The sequence below is a fragment of the Gossypium hirsutum genome, chromosome D07 (genome assembly GCF_007990345.1).
Source record: "Gossypium hirsutum isolate 1008001.06 chromosome D07, Gossypium_hirsutum_v2.1, whole genome shotgun sequence".
NCBI classification, from domain to species: Eukaryota; Viridiplantae; Streptophyta; class Magnoliopsida; order Malvales; family Malvaceae; genus Gossypium; species Gossypium hirsutum.
This window is the reverse complement of record NC_053443.1, coordinates 54,308,243-54,329,219: the sequence shown is the minus strand read 5'-3', so window position 1 is coordinate 54,329,219 and position 20,977 is coordinate 54,308,243. Positions and strand designations below refer to the sequence as shown.

General features: G+C 34.1%; 2 protein-coding genes across 5 annotated transcripts; both read left to right on the top strand.

Moving 5' to 3' along the window:
* The first annotated feature begins 3,984 nt into the window (after positions 1–3,984).
* Positions 3,985–7,795, top strand: LOC107925839 (ankyrin repeat and SAM domain-containing protein 6). Its single transcript, XM_016856568.2, has 6 exons — positions 3,985–4,523; positions 5,323–5,384; positions 5,493–5,764; positions 6,575–6,649; positions 6,772–6,834; positions 7,351–7,795. The coding sequence occupies exons 1-6, from the start codon at positions 4,414–4,416 to the stop codon at positions 7,393–7,395; spliced, it is 627 nt and encodes a 208-aa protein (XP_016712057.1). The 5' UTR covers positions 3,985–4,413; the 3' UTR covers positions 7,396–7,795.
* A 3,578-nt stretch (positions 7,796–11,373) lies between these two features.
* LOC107925836 (UBX domain-containing protein 1) lies at positions 11,374–14,980 on the top strand. 4 transcript variants are annotated; one of them, XM_016856561.2, is made up of 12 exons: positions 11,374–11,614; positions 11,736–11,775; positions 11,850–11,948; positions 12,074–12,150; positions 12,897–12,976; positions 13,127–13,187; positions 13,250–13,317; positions 13,413–13,494; positions 13,573–13,653; positions 13,736–13,813; positions 14,494–14,613; positions 14,702–14,980. In XM_016856561.2, exons 2-12 carry the CDS (start codon positions 11,760–11,762, stop codon positions 14,894–14,896), a joined length of 957 nt encoding a protein of 318 aa, XP_016712050.1. In that variant the 5' UTR covers positions 11,374–11,614; positions 11,736–11,759; the 3' UTR covers positions 14,897–14,980. The 4 variants fall into 4 exon arrangements, with proteins under 4 accessions (XP_016712050.1, XP_016712051.1, XP_016712049.1 ...); XM_016856563.2 differs by having other exon boundaries at positions 11,597–11,614; positions 11,853–11,948; XM_016856562.2 differs by having other exon boundaries at positions 11,540–11,775; positions 11,853–11,948.
* The last annotated feature ends 5,997 nt before the right edge of the window (positions 14,981–20,977 follow it).

The window sequence follows — 20,977 nt, the reverse complement described above, 5'->3', positions numbered from 1 at the left end:
GTTGGTCCATCGTAGGCATACTTCTTCTGCGATGAAGTAACATCATTTGTATATGGCGATTTTTTCTTCGAACCATTCGATCCATGCGTTACCCAACCTCTAGACTGACTATTCGAACTATGTGAATCCATGATTTCAGACGACAAGGAATCAAATAAAAATTTCTGGAAAGATTAAGGATTTCACGATTTGGTTCTAAAGGATTTCACGACTTCGTTCCTAATATTTTTAGGGATTCAAAAATTTGATTTGTAAAAGTTTTAGGGATTTCAAGATTTAAGGATTTAGGGATTTGAATATTTTAAGGATTTAATGAAGATTTCGAAGGTTAGGGATTTGGGGAATTTCACGATTTGTGTAACATCCTTAACCCTTATTTGTCACCGGAATAGGGTTACGGAGCATTATCGAACTTTACGAATTAAATACGGGCATTTCCTAACCTTTGTTACACATACTAAGAATCAATCATATAACACTTATATTGTCCCTTAGATGGACCCTCGAGGCCCAATATTCACCTTAGAAGTGAATCGGGATTAAACCGGGTACTTAGGGATTTTTTCCAAAATCTCAAAAATTTTCTTAGAAGTAGGGAACACACGCCCGTGTGGCCGGCCGTGTGAGCCACATGGCTAGGAGACACACTCGTGTCTTAGGCCGTGTGGGCATTTGATATGAGGCACAGGGTCATATCCCAGCCCGTCCTTACTCGTGTAACTCTCTGACTTGGGTCACACGGCCAAGTCACACGCCCGTGTGCCAGGCCGTGTGGGTAACTAATTTATAAAATTAAGGTGCAGGGGTCACACGGCCAAGTCACACGCTCGTATGTCAGGCCGTGTGGGTAACTAATTTATGAAATTAATGTGCAAGGGTCACACGGCCAGACTACACGCCCATGTGCCAGGCCGTGTGTCACACGCAGCTGAGACACACGCCCGTGTCTCTGCCCGTATAGACAAAAATAGGTTATTTTAAGGTCACTTTTCTCACCCATTTTGACATTAACCTGCACTTAACATTCACATACACCAATATATCCCAACCAAGCAATCAAAACAAACTAAAACATGTTCACAACATGTCATAACGTCACAAATATTTCATTTACTTATACTTACCTATTTAACTCATTTCATTGATTTATCAAATTCTACTACTAATTACATAAACATACATACAATATATATCATTCACAACCACATTTCAAATTATATAATTGCCAATTCAACCCAATACATGCCATATAAACCAAAATTTACATTGCAAAAACTATCGGATTAAACTGGATTGTGTAGCTTGATGTGTTGATCCGATCTTCCGACTACACATTAATCTACAATAATATTAAATAACACGAGTAAGCTTAATGAAGCTTAGTAAGTTCAATAGGTTAAACATTGATCTTATCGAACTTAATATAGTATAATAAATTAAATTGTAAATAAATCTTACATTTTTCCCTGTCAAATACAACATTATTAATAAACACACTTCCTTCAGATCAATATCAATAATAATCTATAAATCTTTCAATTTAATTATATAAGTCTCTTACCATTTCGTACTGAATCGAAGAACGGCTTACAGATATGAGTATATCATTCTTTTTGTGCCAGAGTCCAACTATAGTTTTAAACATGCATTGCCATGGCCCTGCCATGGTCTTACATTTGTAGTGTCATAACCCAGTTATGGTCTTATCATCAGAATGCTATAGCCCAGCTATGGTATTACACATGTATATATACTGCCATGGTCCAACCATGGTTTTACATTCAAGGTGTCATAACCTAGTTATGATCTTTTCATTAAAATGCCATAGCCCAGCTATGGTCTTACATTTAAACACTGCCATGGTCCAACCATGGTCTTATCCGTCAATTCATTCTTTGCCACGGAACGATCGTACTCAATCCTGCGTTCTACTAATTTTAAACATTCAATTCAATTTTCATACTTTTACAATAATCTTAATTTCAACAACAAAATATGAATAAATATATTATACCATTCCTAAATTAACAAATAATCATGAAAGTTTAACCATATGAACTTACCTGGGTTGGATTGTAAAATTGGTAATAGTTCAGAGACTACTCGACTAATTTTCCTTTTTCTCGTTGATCTACGAGCTCTTGATCTAGAATGTAAAATTTTTCATTCATTAGCATATATTTCAATTTCAGTCCACTTCACAATTTATACCCTTCAAATTTTGAAATTACATAATTACCCCAACTTTTACAATTTTTTCAATTTAGTCCATTAGCAATTAACTCATCAAATGAGCTAAATTTTCTCAAATAACACTTTATCTAAATATTATAAGCTATTACACATCCTTTGATAAATAGAATTTAATGCCAAACCCTAATATTTAATTTTCTTCACATTAGATCCTAAAATCAATTTCTATTGAAATTTCTTGATAAAATCATCATATAACAAAATTAAAGCTTCAAGTCTATGTTAATTCATTATAAACATCCAGCAGTCATCAATGGTAACATTCAAAATTACCCATAATATCAAAAACTAATGAAATAGATAGTTGGACCTAATTGTAAAAGTCTCAAAAATATAAAAATTTTAAGAGAAAAGCAAGAAGCAAACTTAAATGAAGTAAAAATATAAAAACCAGCTTAAGAAGCTCTCCAATGGCTGTTTTTGGCAGAGAATTTAAGAAGAATTGCCTAGAAATCTTTAGATTTCTTTTTATTTAAGCTTAATTTCACAAAAGTTACAATTTTGCCCTTAAATCACCTAATTCCAAGATTTTTTTCTGCTTATTCTTTGGGTGTCTAATTTCCCTTTTAGTCCTCCCTTATTTACCATTTATGTTATTTAATCACTTTAGCAAGTTTTGCATTTTTTTCAATTTAGTCCTTTTTAATTAATTAACTATCGAAACGATAAAATTTTCTAGCAAAACTTTAATACTACTCTAATGACACTCCGTAAATATTTATAAAAATATTTAAATCTCAGTTTATAAAATCGAGGTCTCGATACATTATTTTCAAAACCAATTAACCTAATAATTCCTTCTCAACTCAAATCACTATTTCACAAATCTTTCTAAAATCACATTTAACTCGTAAATACTAAATAATAAAATTTATGAGCTTACTCATCGGAATTGGTAACTTCAAATCACCGTTTCCGTTACCACTGAAAATTTAGGCTGTTACAATTTAGAGATTTTAGAAGTTGGGAAAAAATATCGAATTTTGGGGTTTAGGGATTTAGGGTTTTTTGTTTTATGATTATTAAATTTGTTTAATTTTTTTGCCACATCAGCTTATTTATTTTAATGTCAGCCACGTCATCAGTCAACTGGAACGCCACGTAGACCATTTTTTTGACCGGCTGTTGACTAACAGTTAGCTGACGATTATCGTTTCAACTGAGTTGATGTCTAAAAAATTCGTTACATGAAGGGCCGATTTCAGAAAAAAAAGGTTAGGGGCATATATCCAAAAGCCCCCAAAGGTTGTGGGATTTTTTTGCAATTATGCCTTATACTAACTTGGTGTTTAAGGGCTGTACTGAGTAGAAATTTCAAGATCTACTGGGGTTTACTTACAGAACCTCAAAAATTTAATGTAAGATTTGATTTCACAATCATCATATAGAACTTTCTTCGTTGCAATTGGGCCCTTAAACTGAGAGTTCAAAAGAGTGAAGAAGAAAAAGGTAGGAAAAAGAAAAAGAGAAGGAAGAAAATAAAAACAAAAAGAAAAAGAAAGATGCATGAACATTGGGAAAATTTTGAGGGGGGTTGATAGATGAAAGAAAGAAGAAAATGAAAAAATGTAGAAGCAAGGAAATATAATAGGATGTCACATAGCAAAGTTTTAACGGTGTTAGTATCAGGTACCAGTATAGTGGATGGAAAAAAAGTTTAGATACCAATCTGAGACAAAAAAAAACAATAAATACTAATTTAAGAGAAGTTGACAAATTTGGATACCAAATTTATATTTAATCCTTTAATGGATTCTCAACCCGGTTTATCAACACATGAGCCGGTGATGCAAAGCCAAGGGTAACAATTCCCCAATTTATTTTACATAAAAAAGAATCCCAAACAGTCCGCTTCGCGTACAATTCTCGAAATTCGAAAACCAAAAGGAAACTAAAAAACAAAATCCCCAAAAAGCTTTCGCCAATTGACAAGCGGGAGGGCGTGAGATTCATCCATCTTCTAAAGCAAAAATAATCTTTACATTTAATACAAAACAGGGGTTAGGGTTTTTTATTTTATTCTTTGATTTTACCCTCACGTTAGCTAGAATTGGAAGACCTCTAGAAGGCCAATCTTTCCTAGTGTTTCGGTTCCTTTTATTTTCTCGTGATTTGCAAAGATAAAGTGTTAGGGTTAGGGGTTTTAATTAGCTTACAAAGATGTACGCTGATCGGGTGGAGGAGGGTGCTGGGAAAAGGTCGGTGAAGGAGAGACTCAATGGCAATTCCGCCGGTAATTTCATTCCTCGGCGTCAAATCGCTGGCAAGAGGTTTGCTTGTACCTTCATTTTCTGTTTGTTTCGATGGGAAATCTGCGTTTATTTGCATTAATAGGAAAATTTCCTTTTTTTTACTTATTTACTTGAAATGCAGTCATTTTTGTGTTTGTATTTTTGGATGATGAATCAATTTCGTAGCTGGGTTTGCCATTAATTTTTGAGTTTAAATATGATGTTGAAGATTTGAGATGGAGTTCATGAGTTGATTGGATTTTTAAGACAATTTGATAAATGGCTATTTATTTGAATTCGCAAAATTCAGGAGTTAGATTTGTCTTGTCGGGTTCCGAATTCTATAAAATCAAGTATATGATGCGTAGGACAGGTTGGGTCCTGGGTAATTGGGAACTGGAACTAGGAAGGGAGCTTTATAAATTTTATCTTTCAATGTATGTTGGTTGCCCTGAAAATTATGAGTTTTTTATAACCATGGAGTATTTAGTCCTGTTTCTCATGGTGTTAAGAAAAAAAAATGGGGAAAGGACAACCAGTTTACTGATGTGGTTTTTGTTTTGACTTACAATTTTCTTATGGGCACTTGTTGATTATGAACTTTGGAGTTTGTGATTTGAACTTGTAAGCCAGTGATTTTGCCTCTTAGGTATCAATTTTGGTAAAATATATGCTTAAAGTAATGGTGATAGATTTTTTATTGATATCAGCTCACATCAGTTGAGTTTGGTTTATGTCACCTCATTTCCATCCAAGGAAGAAGTTGAGTTTGTTTCATATGCTCTTTGTGCCTTAATTCTTCTAACCTGTGAATGACTTCATGCCATCTATTTTGCAGGCAGAGGCAAGATGACAAGTGGGAACATGATCTTTACCAAGAAGATGGACCTAATGTTTCAAGTATGGATTGCCTGACACAATCACATGCAACTAAAATATTGCTACTGTAGTTAGATGCAACTAAATCATCTCTATTTATTTTTGACTGTGTGTTAATGGTTTGTGAAGATCGTAAAGTCGATGCTCGAGATCTTCGTTTGAAGTTGCGAAGGAAAAGTCTCCAAAATGTATCTCAAAGTGGAAGGGGAACTCTCTCAGGTGTCCATGATCTTCGTGAAAAATTATCTGGAACAATGAATGCACAGCCAATAAATGCTGATCCACGAAAACAAAAAGTGAAGGCTGCCCAACCAGCCAGGAAAAGCGTAGCGGTTGAAACTCCTGAACTAGATCCCAGGAGGGCTGCAAATACTCCAGCAAGAAAGAAGGCTAAGCAAAGCGTGAGTAACTTGTGCACTTTTTTGCTTTTTAGCATCTTCCCTTATATGTTGTATGTTTGTGTTTATTTATTTGTTTATATGACAAGCATGATACATGAAACCTCTGTTTTATCTTCTTTGTTCCTCCTGTCCTAGGTGTATGCCTTTGTGTGTGAAGGGGTTAAAAAACTTGCCTTGTAATGTTATGCATATCCTTAATCCTTAGGCTTATTTACAATGGCTTTATTACATGGATATCCCTAGGGCTTTTTTTGAATTGTGGGCAAGGGGTTTAGAGACCTGCCATGTTGATCACATGGATATCCCTTGGGCTTTTTTTTGCAATGCATGTTGAACTAAGTGAACTTGACATTGTCAGTTTTGTACTTTTTTGTGCGTGTTTTTTTTTGGGGGGGTAAGAAACCTGCCACGTCATGGCATGCATCTCGCCAGGGCTTGTTTACATTGGTTTGGAAGCTCAATGAAGTCAACTGATTGAAAAGTTGAACTGCCAACTCTGGATTGTGAACTAACATTTACATGAAATTGGAATCTGTATTAAGCGGGAAATAAACCATGTTATGACTTATGATGTGTAATGCCAAGCTATAGATTGTGTGGAATATGCCAAAAAGAAGTTGACTAAGGGCTTCTAGTTTTCTCTTAAATAGAATTGTAAATGTCCCCGTGTTTGCACTTTAATATTTCCTTTGGTTGTATCCAACATAAGAGGCATTTCCCCATCTTTTTTTGAAGTGATGAAATTAGTCTTGCCAATATGTGCTTTCTAGTTATAATTTTTGTGTCTAAGCCATGTGCTTTCACATGCAGGCTGATACATCCGTGGAGGGCTTCCTCCAGTCCTTGGGTCTTGAAAAATATGCAATCACCTTTCAAGCTGAGGAAGTATGTAGTTTATGCTTCTTATGTACATTGTAAAATTGCCCCCCCCCCCTTTTTATTGTTTTATGTTATTACACAATTTAAATGAATTTCTGCATCCGTTATAAGACAAACTGTTTCTGCAGGTTGATATGACTGCACTTGTACACATGACAGATGGGGACCTAAAAGCTTTAGGCATACCAATGGTAACTTTAAACTGAACCCTCAAATATGGATGCAGTCATGCGATTACATTACATGCCCTCGTTGTTTTATCTAGTTTTCAAGTTTGTGATGATCCAAATGTTTTCCTCTTTTGAAGAGCCAAGCCATACCTTAACTTTGCAAGAATGTCCTTTTTCTTCTGGACCTAGAAAATCCGTTTATTTTGGTCACTTTTCTTTAATTTCTTCTATGTGCATTTGATCATTTATGGGTATTATTGAAATTAACAGTTTATATGCAAGTTAATGCTGATCTCTTCAAAAGAAACTGGAATTTTTGGAACGTACAGATAATTAGTGCTGAAGGAGTTGTAGAAAATCCCTAACTTGTGTCAGTCACTATAATTCCATCTTTAATCCTATATAATGTATGTGCCTTTCACTTGTGGGCTTTTAAGAACTTCCTTCAACTATTAAGCCTTCACTCTTTATCTCCCCTATATTCTACTTGTTTTTCTCTTCCCTACACTTGAAGAATCTTTTTGTTTGTACCTGCAGGGCCCAAGAAAGAAGATAATTTTGGAATTGGAATCAAGAGCCTGATAATCAGAGTTTTAGCAAGTAGTCGTTGCCTGTTTAATCTCAAGATGTGTTAATGGCCAATCCTACAAGACTGTAAGGCTGTGTTTTGGGTGATAAGAACCTGCATATGTACCAATTCTTTTTGGTATTTTTTTTGTTTAGTTTTATTAACAAAAATATGGCTTCACGGGCCTTTGTCATTGAAATGGAAGGATGGAATATTATTAGATTGAAAGTAGGGTAGGATGTTTCTTTGTTGCCAATTAGTGGCATTGGGTTAGAAAAACTTTAAAGTGACATATGTGCTGCATTGCCTTCAATTTATATTTTTGTAAACTTTCTTAACTCTGAATCCCAGAGTTTGAGCTTTAACTAATGCGCTATGATAATGATAGTCGTGACCAAACTAGTTTGTGTTTTATTTTTCCTCTAAAAATATCGAGATATCAAGTCAGCATGATACCCAAGGATTGGATTAAGACATATCACAAAAAAACATTTGATGATATGAAAGGAATGATATACGGAATCTAAGGGTGCTCATTATCTCAGGTGTGGCTTGGATTTAAGTTGTGGTAGTCGAGTTTGTTATTTGAGTTTTGTCCTGTTATTGTAATTTATAAAAAAAAAGAGTATGATATAATATTATAATAATTTTAACACAAATAAAAATAATGTGATTATATATATGACCTGGATTTTAATTGGGTGTCTAAGATTCATTAATTATTAGCTAGGGAGTAGTATTAGTTGCAATTTGGTGCATAGCATGTTTAAAGAAACATGGAGCTAATTGTAAAGATTTGTGTAACCAATTTTTTTTAAATTGAATCGGTGGTTGAACTAATTAGATCACCAATTCATCGGTTCAACCAGCTTGTTTAAAAAAAAATTCAAAATTAAAAACAAATTAAAATTTCGGTTCAATCGGTCCAACCAGTGATCGATTTAAAATCGATCTCCTAACTAGTTCAAGTCCAACTAGTCTGATCTGATTCAAACAACATTATGTGTAACAACAACATGAATAATTAAATATATATTAAATATGCTCCAAATCAAATTTAATTAACATTCAATATCTAAATTAATAGCTAACTTGATAGAATAATATAATTAATATAATATTAATATTTTAATGATTGAATTAGAATATTTTAAAGTTATTTAAATTAACTTCAACAAGAATCATATCTATGATTCTAAATTAACTTTCTTTTTTTTATTCATGCACCTCATTATAAGTTTTGATCATATATCTTCTTTTTTTTACAACAACCCCTCCCTAACCTATAAATAAGAGGATAATGTACTTCAGCATACTCGAACTCACATCTTCCTGCCAATGGCAAATCTAGAGGGGGCTGGCATGGACACTGACCCCCTAAAATGTAAAATTGTTATTTAAGCACTTAAATTTTTTTAAAAAAATTTAAATTAATAAAGGTCTCTGGCCCTCCTAAAATTATAAAAATTCGATTTTATCTTTTAAAAATTATAAAGATATAAACTATAAAAAAATAAAATTTCATTCGGCCCCCTTAAAAGATTGTTTTGGCTTCACCCCTGCTTCCTGCATTGACAAAAATGCTCATGTTAATTAAGCTAAGACTCAATCAATCTTAAAAGATATTATTATATTGTAAAAAAATTATGTTATAAAATTTTTAAATTATAGTGGGAGATTTTTCTTGAGAACAACTTAGTATAGATTTTTGTTTAGGGTTTACAGGTCGGAACCCAAGACATTGAGGTCGATTGTGATATTTTCCTAATTATTATTATTTATTTAAGATTTGAAAACTCAAAAATACCCTTATAGGCTATATCTCGACATTTCGACATTGATGGCCCTAATTTTTTTTTAAAATTTTGGATAAAAGTACGAATGTAAACGATTACTTATGGCTCAATGAAATACATTCAATTAATTTTTTAGGCTTAATATCACTTTTAACCCCTGTACTATAATTAGATTATTATTTTGGTATCTGTACAATTTTTTATCATGTTAACCCTATATTGTCATTTTATCATACATGTTATTCCTTGGGGCATAGCTCGGGGTAGGGGTGAGCATTCGATCGAATCGAATCGAAAATTTTCGAGTTAATCGAGTTTTCGAATATAATTTTATCATCCTAACTTTATTTGAAGTTTTCTCGAATCGAGTCGAGTGAGATGGAATTCGAATCGAATATATTTATTCGAGTTAAATTTTAAAAAATAATTTTGGGTCCTTGTAACTATTGTCACCCATCGTAATAAAATTTGTCCAGCTTAATCAAATTTTTTATTAACTTTCATCACTTCATAATTTGTTTATTAATTTTTTATATACTGGCTAGCTTCTTTTCTTGCTTAGTTGTTTCAATTATCTTCAGATTCTTGTCACTATGTATTTTAAAATTGAAAAATATATTAAATGTAAAAATATGATTTTTTTAATAAAAGTTATTTTAAAAATAAAATGTGAAATTGATACCAATATAAAATTTTAACACGAATATTTTATGGCATAATTAATAATTCAATTTTAATATAAATATTCAATATGACTAAACAATTCAATAATATAAATAATATAAAATATGAAATTTAATTTAATAATATAAATAGTAGATATAAATAAAATTATTACTATTTATGTTTAGTGATTTTTTTTTGGATAATTTTGATTTTTAATTTGAGAGTAAAGGGTGAGAAGTAAAAGTTTAGGGGAAAAATAAAAAGTTTTGGGGAATAAAAGTTTGAGGGAAAGTAAATAGGGGGAGTAAAATTTTGGAGGGAAAATATTAAAAAAAATTGGAGGGGGAGGGTTTGGGATAGATGGGAGGTGGGATGGGAAGGGAATAAAAGTTTCAGGGGAAAAGTAAGAGGGAGTAAAAATTTTGGGGAAAATAAAAGGTTTTGAGGGTTTTTAGGAGTAACATTTTGAGAAAAAATAAATGGGAGAGTAAAATTTTGGTGGGAAATGGATTTTGGGTAGATTGGGGGGTTGGGAGGGGAGGGGAGTAAAAGTTTTGGGGGCAAAGTGGGAAGGAGTAAAAGTTTTGAGGGAAAAGTAAAAATGTTTGAGAATTTGGGGTAAAAATGTAAAATATTATAGTTTGATATTCGAATTATTCGAGTTATTCGAATTCGAAAACTCAACTTGATTCGAACTCGAAATTCGAAAAAAAAAATTCGAGTTGATTCGAATAACTCGATTAACTCGAATAACTCGATTCGTTTAACTCGAAATTCGAATTTTTTTCAATTTTTTCGAGTCGAATCGAGTTTTGCTCACCCCTAACTAGGGGGCTGGCAGGGCACAGCCCCCTAAAATGGAACAATTTTCATTTAGACCATTTAAAAATTAGTAAAGGTAAAATTATACTTTAGCCCCCTTAAAATAAAAAAATATTTAATCTTTTAAAAATTATAAAAATATAGGCTATTAAAATGATAAAATTACATTTTTACTATTATAAAAATTACAATTTAATTTCGACTCCTAAAACTTTTTTCTGTCTTAGCCCCGATTATCCCAATTTGAATTTTTGTTAAAATTGATTCAAAATTCGGTCTTTTATCATTTTGTAATAAATGATATGCTACACGTGTAGAAAAAGCAAAAATTTTAAAATATATATTTTAAAATTTTAATAAAAATCCATAACCCCCAAAAAACTCAAAACTTGGGAAATTATAAAAAAAACTAAAAATTCATAATCTAATTTAGAAAACTACAAAAAAATATTTTAAATTAATGAAAAATATTTTTAAATTCCCCCAGGAATCACCTCATCCAATCAAATGTTGTGTAAAAAGACAAAATTCTTTAAAAATATAAAAAAAAATTAACCAAAATTTTAAAATTAAAGTTGACTTAATGAAAAAAGTTGACTTATAGACTGGAAAATACTTTTAAAAATAGAAATGATCAATATAATGAACCGACAAAATATAGAAAAATACATTCTATATAATTTTATTAAATACTTATTAGTAAAGCTAGAAATTTTTGGTAATTTTTATGAAAATTTTGATATTTTAAAGAAAATTTAGTTACTAATAATGTAATTTATCCCTTTTCTTTAATTGTAAATCAATATTTCTTTGCGTGTGAGATAACAACAATGGCGCCCCCCCAAAGGTATATAATGATGGGGAATCAAACTGTTGCCAAAGAAGAAAGCAAGAAGAAAAAGAAAGTTCCAAACCCGAAGTTGCCAGGGCTTTCTAAGGCTTGGAATATGTATGAAATCCTTATTCACCATCCGATCTCATCGCATTTCAATCTTTTAACTTGTTGGGTTTTCTTTCAACAATCCTTTAAACCTCATTTTTCTTTCCCTTTTTTCAAATCACAATCTCAGCCTTTTTCTTGAATCCTGTAATCCATGCAACCCCAACAAGGTATGGTCTCATTCATTCATTCTTCTTCTTTTTGTTTAACTCTTTGTTAACCCCCCACGCTTTTCATTGTACAGCAGAAGTTCCGGTCATGGAAGTAAATATGAACTTGTTGGGGAAACTTGAATCGCTGGGGTTCCCACGGGCCAGAGCAGTTCGAGGACTTCATTATACAGGTGAGCTTTTTGAATGCAATGTGATAGATGCATTTACAATATTTTCCATGTAATGTTTTGCTTCTAAGAGATTTTTTTTTGGGGGGGTATGTTTTGTATGATTCTTTTGTTATGCACTGGCGCAGGGAATACTACAGTTGAGGATGCTGTAAATTGGCTCATTGATCATGAGAATGATGCAGACATTGACCAAATGCCCTTGGTATGGCCTTTTCACCTTCTTGATTGTGTTCCATCAATTACTTCAGGACATTTTAATCGACTTTTTATTGGTAAATATAGCTAAAAGTAATATGGGGCTTATTGTATTAGAAGTTAGATTACATTTTGCTAGAAAATTATTTATTAGTTATTTCTGTTAAAAATTTCATTAATTTTTTTATTATTAAAAACTGCTCCTTGTAATTAACATAAGTTATACATGCCAAATCATGTGTCACTGTCTTCTTATTCTATCGGCCAAGTCAATTTTTAATAGTAAAAATAGATAGTTTTAATACAAGGACCGATTTGTTATTTGATTTAACCTACTATGCCCATTTTAAATAGAATGGCCAAAATGCAATCCAACTCCTAATATAAGAGACTTTATAATACTTTTTATGATAAATATACCATTAGATGACTACTTGGTTTTAGGTTTTCAATTTTAATCTAATAAAATGTAGTTGTATTGATGCTCACTTAGAGTAGTAATAATTGGCAAGAGCAAATGCAAACAAATTATCTTGGGTACAAAATTTTCGGGGTCAAAATAAAATTTTATCATTTCTTGAATTAGACGATACTTCGGATTAAGAGAGTTTTGAGGAGCTAAGGCCTAATCGGTCCCCTTGGATATAAGACATGTTCCTTTACAAAAATATTGATATACTTCGCATGAAAAGGCTTGAAAATGTTGAGATTTGGTTTTGTAATCAAAAGGTTTTCTTGTTTAATTAAACACAGGTGGTAATAAACTTGGATGTAGAGTCCCCTCAGCCAAATGATATCACAGAAGCAATAAAACTCAAAGAACAGGAACTAAGGTTTGTCTTTGAGAACTTTTTTAATCTGATTGCCTTCCCTTGGTATCAATGGCTGCCCTCTTTCTTTGATATACTTTGTTCTGTCTTTGATAAAACTCATATTACCCTTTTTCAATTCCATTTCATGCTTATTAAGCTGCTCACTCTTAGGGATCGAGTTTGCATGAAGAACCGGGACGATGAAAAGAAACTCGAACGAGAAAGGGAGAAGGTACTTCTCTAAACCTTCGTTTTCTTCGATTTTATCCACCTATATGACACACCTTTTTGCAGGAAAGAATTCGAGCAGGCAAAGCACTACTTGAAGCAAAGAGAATTGCAGAAGAAAATGAACGAAAACGGTTTGCATATACTCCATATATAAGCTCTTTTTCCTATACTTTCATAAAACAATGGTACCATTCATCATCAACTTCTGAATGTATAATATTATCAGCCTTTTAGCCTTACGAAAAGCCGAGAAGGAGGAAGAGAAAAGAGCAAGGGAGAAAGTGCTTAAGAAATTAGATTTGGATAAGGTCTGGTCTCCTTACTATGTTAATCTCGATATGTTCTCGAAATTGCTCGTGCTTCAAATGATTCTTGTAACTTCACAGTTAGAGCGAAAGCAAGCACTTGGATTGCCACTTGAAAACCGAGCAGCGAAACCGCCTCTACCTAGTATACAAGAAGAAAAGGTTTATATATCTTTCAAATTCTATGTCGAAACACAAGGAATGCTAGGAAATGTTGTTGAGCTTGATTCTGTTTTAATTGCAGAGTTCCTTGCCTGTTAAGTCTATTACAAAGGCTGACCATATGAGAGAATGTCTAAGATCTCTGAAGCTGGCTTACAAGGTAAGCGTTCAGCTGCCTATAATATGTTATAATCGGCTCCATGAATGACCATGTGCATGAAAAATGTAACTGAGGAAACTGGTTTATGGCACTGAATTTTTTAAATTACTGATGATCCATTAATTCTGCTAGACACTAATTGCTTGCTTTGAAAGCAATATCGGTTTAGTTTACGTTTGGTTTCAAGTAAAACTTTAGTAAAAGTACCATGGAGGCCCCGTACTAGGAGTCGGATTGCATTTTGTCCCCTCTACTCAAGAAATGGGCAAACTAGTCCCTATACATTAGATTAAATGGCAAATTGGTCCATTCTATTAAAAATTCTATCCGTTTGTACTATTAAAAACTGGCGTGGTTGACGAAATAACCAAACAATGACATGTGACATGCTAGACATGCAGAGACCAATTTTTAACAGAAGGACCGGTTTGCTCTTTGATCTAATGTACATGGACCAATTTCCCTATTTTTTTAGTGGATGGGTAAAATGCAATCTGACGCTTAGTACAGGGGCTTTCATGGTGCTTTTACCCTCAAACTTCTAATCTTGAAGATATACAGATTTCCCATTTCCATTTTCATACTTTGAAAGCTTAAGCTGCATTGCCATTTTAATGTACTCTTTATCTAGTATATGTTACATTAAAGCAAACATGATTCCCTGCTTATTTTGATTCCAGGATGACAATGCTAAAGTTAAGAAAGCATTCCAAACACTGCTGATTTACGTCGGAAACGTCGCGAGGAGTCCCGATGAAGAAAAGTTCAGGAAGATCCGACTTAGTAACCCGAAATTCCAGGTAACGGTCCCATAATTTTATCTAGAATCGCATCGAGTCCTTCCCTATGTTTTTATTCTTTGTGACAACGAACTTCGCCTCAAACCAGGAAAGAGTTGGGAGCTTGAAAGGAGGGATCAAGTTTCTCGAGCTTTGCGGATTCGAGAGAAGTGAAGGGGACGAGTTCTTGGTTTTCCCTCGTGACAAAGTCGATGTGCAATCGCTTAACACGGCTGGTTCTATGTTAAAATCTGCATTGACAAATCCGTACTTCGGTCTTCTTGAAAAGATGAAAGAAGATTAGAGTTGTAAATAATGTATAAGGTTTACAGTGATAATTTGGCTGAATGCAAATAATAATAATAATAATCCTCTCGACAAATAAACATTTAGCTCGTCCCAATAAATATCTTGAAAATTTCTTTTAAAAAATATTATGAATTCGGATTACTAATTAGATCTATTCAATACTACTATGCTAACATATAGGAACAGGTCAAAACTCAATGATTATATGAACTAGATTTAATTTTGCCCCTAACTATTTCTTTTTAGGGTTTATAAAATTTAATCTCTCTACTTTTAATCTAAATTAGACTTGTCTATGGGTTAGGTTAGGTTTTATCAAAATTTGAGGCCCATTTGCTAGGTCTGGATCTAGTCTAAAAATGGATTTGAAATTTTGTTTAAGTCTGATCCAAATAAAAATGCTAAAACTCAAGCTCGATCCGACTTGAATTAATTTTTTTATATAATTTTTTTAAAAAGTATAATACATAAAAAAATACTAATAACATTAAATAAATGTTTCTCAATAAATTGAAAATAAATTAAAAAATATTTTTACTTAAATAACATTAAGAAAAATATAACTTAACAAGCAAATGCCTCTAAAATAGTAATAAAATTAATAATAAAACAAGAGTTATACAATATCTCAATAATAACAATAAAATAGTAATAACATAATAGTAAATTTTAAGTAAAACAGTGAAAACATAACAAGAAAATAGCAACAAAACAGTAATAAAACAACAATAAAATAGTAGATTTTTTATATTTATGCTCATTTGGGTTGACCCGGTCCCAGGCTCAAAAAACCTTACCTGAGGGCCGATCTTTTTTTAAATAGGCTTTATTTTTTATCCAAATCTATTTTTTAAATCTATATTTTTACTAAAACCCTTTTACTTTTCAGACAGATCGATCGGACGGACTCGGTCTATGGACAGGTGAAATCCAAATCGTGTAATTCATATAGAAATATTCATGGGTGAAATGATTTATCCAGTCTAATAAGGTTAGCTCAAGTTGGACCATGCTTGTGTCACGGGGATAGATCTTTCGTCTTGCGATCCGTGCGGCCTTAGGCGATTCGTTCGTCCAAACTCGCCTAAGTCAGCCTTTATTCAAGTGAGGATTCCTTAAGAACTCCTCTATGGCACCAAGTTGAAGAGCGGAAGCGGTTTATGCCAAATGAAGCTACAAAGAACAACAGAAAGCCACAAAAAAGAATACACACAAGTTGTTTGAGTAAATGCTCTCTTTCAAAATTCTATTACTCTTAAGAATTCAACATACAATGGAATGAGTACAAATGAGGGGGAGGCTCTCTATTTATAGTTGAACTCCCCAAAATCGATGGTCAAGATATATTTACATCGACTGACAAGATTAACTATATCTCTTTATTTTAGGGATTTACAAGATATGACATATCAAATATAATCTAACATTTACAAGATATGATTCTCTCAATCTTCTAAAATTAGTTACCAAATTAGCCTAAGTTGCCATATCTTCATTATTGGGCCAACCAGGCTTTAATCTAACAGGCTTCTCCAACAGTTCTTTGAATCGGGTCAGTTTTCGTGGGCTAAATGATCTCCATCTTATCGATGGACCTCCATTGGGCGCATCTTGTGCCATGGTCACGAGCTTTGCACTTTGACCCGTGACATTCTCCCCACCCATTCTCGCAACGCCCTCGTTGCGACTTCCGAATGGCATTGACTTGATTCGCCTTTGAACTCTCTCGTTGCCTTGGCTTCTTCCAGACTTGCCTTGCGATTGGGTTGTCCCTCCCTTCGGAACCTTTGCCTCAACTTCCGTCGCGTCTTCACTTGAACCGTTGTACTCGTTGGTACATCTTGTTGGCAAGAAGTCTCTGCTCTAACTTGCCTCAATTTTGACTTGTTCCCTTTTGAATCGTCTTGATTCTCACAACTCGGCTTCATATTGCCCATAGTCCATTGGCCTCCTTGCTTATGAACTTTTAAAGGGCTCCTGCGACCTTGCCAAGCCAACAAGTCAGAATTCAAAACACTCTCAAAAGTATTTACTCGTCCCGACTGTTTTTGCATCGCTCCCTTTTTCTTGAAGCCCGATGCATAACCCACATTTCCCAAAAGTGTCGGCTCCACAGTTGAATCTGCAGGCTTCATATCGAACTCTTGCGCCACTAACACTTCCGAATGAGCTTTTGTAACTTTCCGTTCTATCAAGTCAATGTTCCTCCCATATGAAACATCATCGACTAGTTGGATTGACGACAACACCTTTGCCCCCACCTTCATATCTCGATGCACCGGCACAATAATTTTTGTTAACAGACTGATAATATGAATTTCATCGGCCCATAGAAACAGAACTGTCTGAATCCTGTCAAGGAAGTTTAAGCCAAGTACATAATCGTAATCATCTAATTGGATTACCTCAAAGTCTTCATTGTCCTTTCATTTGCCGATTTGTTAGCTCCACATTATAAACCACTCCCACAGTTGGGGCATCCTCGGAATTTACTTTCTTGATCTTCTTATTCAATTTCTTAATTGATAGACCAAGCTTCTTCGTAGCCTTTTCCGATATGAACAAGTTCGATGCTCCCGTATCAATAAGAGCACTGCGCTTTTGACCCGCAATGTTGATGTCTACAAACATCAACCCTTTTTCACCATTCCTTTTCTTAGGAATAAGCACCATCCAATTGACCCTCAATGTCTTTCCCTCAATAGGCTTCGCCTCTTCCTGCTCATCATTCCTCTTGATAGTCGAAACTGAAGATACCTTTGGGCAGTCCCTTTTCATGTGCGATCCCTTACAAAAGTAGCATCGTAACTTTCCCCTCTTTTTTTTCAGGCTATTAGGTCTCCACTTCTCATTTCGTGGTTTCCTATCATCACTATCGCTGCTACTACCGTTGCTATCATAGCTATGTCCCTTTTCATCCTCCTCATGGTACTGATACGGCCACGCCTCAAGTCCTACCTAGCTCGAACAAGGAACCTTTGGAGCTGCCCCAAGGTCCTATCACCCGATCACGAGCCATTTCATTCTAAAACCTAAACCATAATCGACCAAATCTGAACCACATCCCATCTAACCTAACCACACACATTATCTTTTCTCTTTTACGAATCAACCTTCTTTCCGTACACCCAAATTTAACCTATCTTCTTTAAAACTCTAAAACAAAACATACTTCTTCGTTTATCGATCGGGAAACTTAACGACTCAGAATTATCTACTAACCCGAGATCGTATTAGGTACCCACCATTACCCTTCCTATTGGGCTTGGAAGATTCAAACCTGTCCCTTCTCGGAGCAAGTTTACTATGGACTCCGCTTGTAACAGCCCAAAATTGACCCTAGTCGGGAAGTGGTTTCGGGACCACAAAACCGAGTCATAAAAATAATTAATTTCCATATTCTATGCTTATTATGTGTGTACATGAGTATGTGGAAGTTTCATTCTCCAATTTTGCCAATTGCATGAGAAATTATTAAATAGGGATCGATATGAGACATGGTGAAAATATGATAGGCTAATTTAAAATGGTCTATTAATGCATGTTGTGAAAATGATGGGTTTGCATGTCAAATTACCCAAAATTTGAGCTAGTGGTTGGCCATGCTATGAGTGGAAACATGTTGGGAACATGTTGGCCTAGTGAGGTATGTAGGAAAAAAATAAAATAAGGAGTATGGGTAATAAAGAAAGGAAAAACAAAAAAATGAGTGGTTGTTTCCCCCCCCCCCCATTGCCGTGAGCTAAAGAAAGGAAAAGAAAAACTTGTTCATCCTTTTTCATCCTCTTTTGACCGAAAATTCTAAGGGAGGAGGAAGGAGTTCTTGCTTCATGTTTGGTTTGGAAGAGAATTAGGAGGAAGTTTGGCCATGCATGTAACTAGATTGAGGTATGTTTGATATTATTCTTTGAGATTCATGTATATTTTAAGTTGTAAGTTTGAAATCTACCTAGCCATGGTTCAAACTTTGTTAAATGATGGAGATGATATTCGGCCATGCATGTTACATTCTTGGTTGGTATTTTGATGTTTGATGTTGTGGTGATGAGGCATGAAGATGAGTTAAGATTCGGCCTAGGTGGAGTTTGTGTTAATGTCATTGCATGCTAAATATGAAGCTTGTTAATGATGCATGTGATGGTGGATTGATGATTCTTGAATCTTTTTTTTTAGCATTTTTGAGTGAGCACATATGTGCATTAGTTGCTAGATGGGGAAGAATCGGCTAGCAAGTTGTGTGCTAAGGCCGAATATAATTTTTGTAGGTTAATGAGTAATGCATGTGCTAAATTGATGGAAAGGGAGAGGATGCTTTACTAGTGTATAAATGATATAAAGATTTTAGAAATTATTTTTGGTTAGGTGTATGAATGATTAGGTATATTCGGCCATATGAGTAAATATATAGATGATGTTAAATTTGATTATGTATAATGGGCCATATAGGGTACACATTGTGATATTAACTTTGATTCTCCATAATTGATCAAGTGGGTGATTAGTAAGGGTGATTGCCGAATATACTAACATACATATGCATGTGTAATTGGATTGTAAATATTTAGCAAGGCGGTTAAACTAGTTGATTTATTGATTAAGCTCAAGGAGTTAAAGGAGGAGAATCGAGCAAAGGCAAAGAAAAGATCATCGAGTAGCCGAGTTGGAACCATCTTACCCAACACAAGTAAGTCATTAAGCATATCTTTGGTATTGATTTAAAGGATCGTAATACCTATACCATTGTGTTTAATGAGATGAAATGTATACAAATGTATATGTAAGTAGAGATGAAATTTGTCGAATGTAAAAAGGAAGTGAAGCCTATTGAGTGGCTGGTTTTCGGCACTAAGTGTGCGGGCAATAAGTGTTCACGGTCATGAGATTGGCACTAAGTGTGCGGGTTTAAATTGTACAGCACTAAGTGTGTGAGTTTAAAGTACATGGCACTAAGTGTGCGTGGTTGATTATTAAGCACTATGTGTGCGAACCCAATATATATTTTCTATAAATTATTTACATTAAGGGTGCGACCTTATCGAGTCGATTTTGGACAGCGGAAAAGGTAAGTGTGTGAACTTGAAATGCATGGCACTAAGTGTGCGAGTTTAAAGTACATGGCACTAAGTGTGCGTGGTTGATTATTAAGCACTATGTGTGCGAACCCAATATATATTTTCTATAAATTATTTACATGAAGGGTGCGACTTTACCGAGTCAATTTTGGACAGCGGAAAAGGTAAGTACCTTGAGTTCATGGCTAATAGGCGCTATGTTTATATTTGGAGTTGAGCTTGGTAAGTTTTGAACCTATGTGACGATTATAGTTGAAGTCACGTACATAAGGTTCATTGTGGAATAGGTGAAAGTTCGTTTAATTGTATGATTATAACGAAAATAAAATGATGTATGAAAGGCCAATGTAGGACTTGGTATGAGATTGAACCATAGGGTTTAAGGAACTATGGTATAGTTTGGTATGGATGGAGTACTTAACCTCATTTCATTGTTTCCTGTTGTGATAATTTTATTAATGGATGGTTGTGGAATGCTTATGGCTTACTGAGTTATATACTCATTCGGTGTTTGCTTGTCACCTATTCTAGGTTTCTTGGACTCGTCTCTTTTTGCGTGATCGGGCCGTCGTCGAAGTCATCACACCGGCTAGCAAGTTTTGGTACTTTCTTCTTAGTCGGCTTAGGAGAACATTTCGGCATGTATAGGCTATTATGTTGTGTTTGAACTTTGGTATGTAAACTTTTAGCCATGCGAAAATGGCATAAATGTTCGGTTGGGTTTGGTTTCATAACGTTAGGTCGTAAATCTTGATAATTCGACCTTTTTATGCCATATGTCATGGTTGATTATTTTGGTGTTAAAATTCATGATATGGCAATAGTGTAGTAGGGGGATGTTTGACAATGATTAGCCTTTGGCATGGCTAGTCATGATCATAATTTGTGATATGTATGACGAATTACTAGTTAGATCAAGGAGAAATCACGAAATGGGCATAGTTGCTTTCGTAACAGATGCTGGCAGCAGCAGCGACGTGAGATTGAAAAATCACTAAAAATAG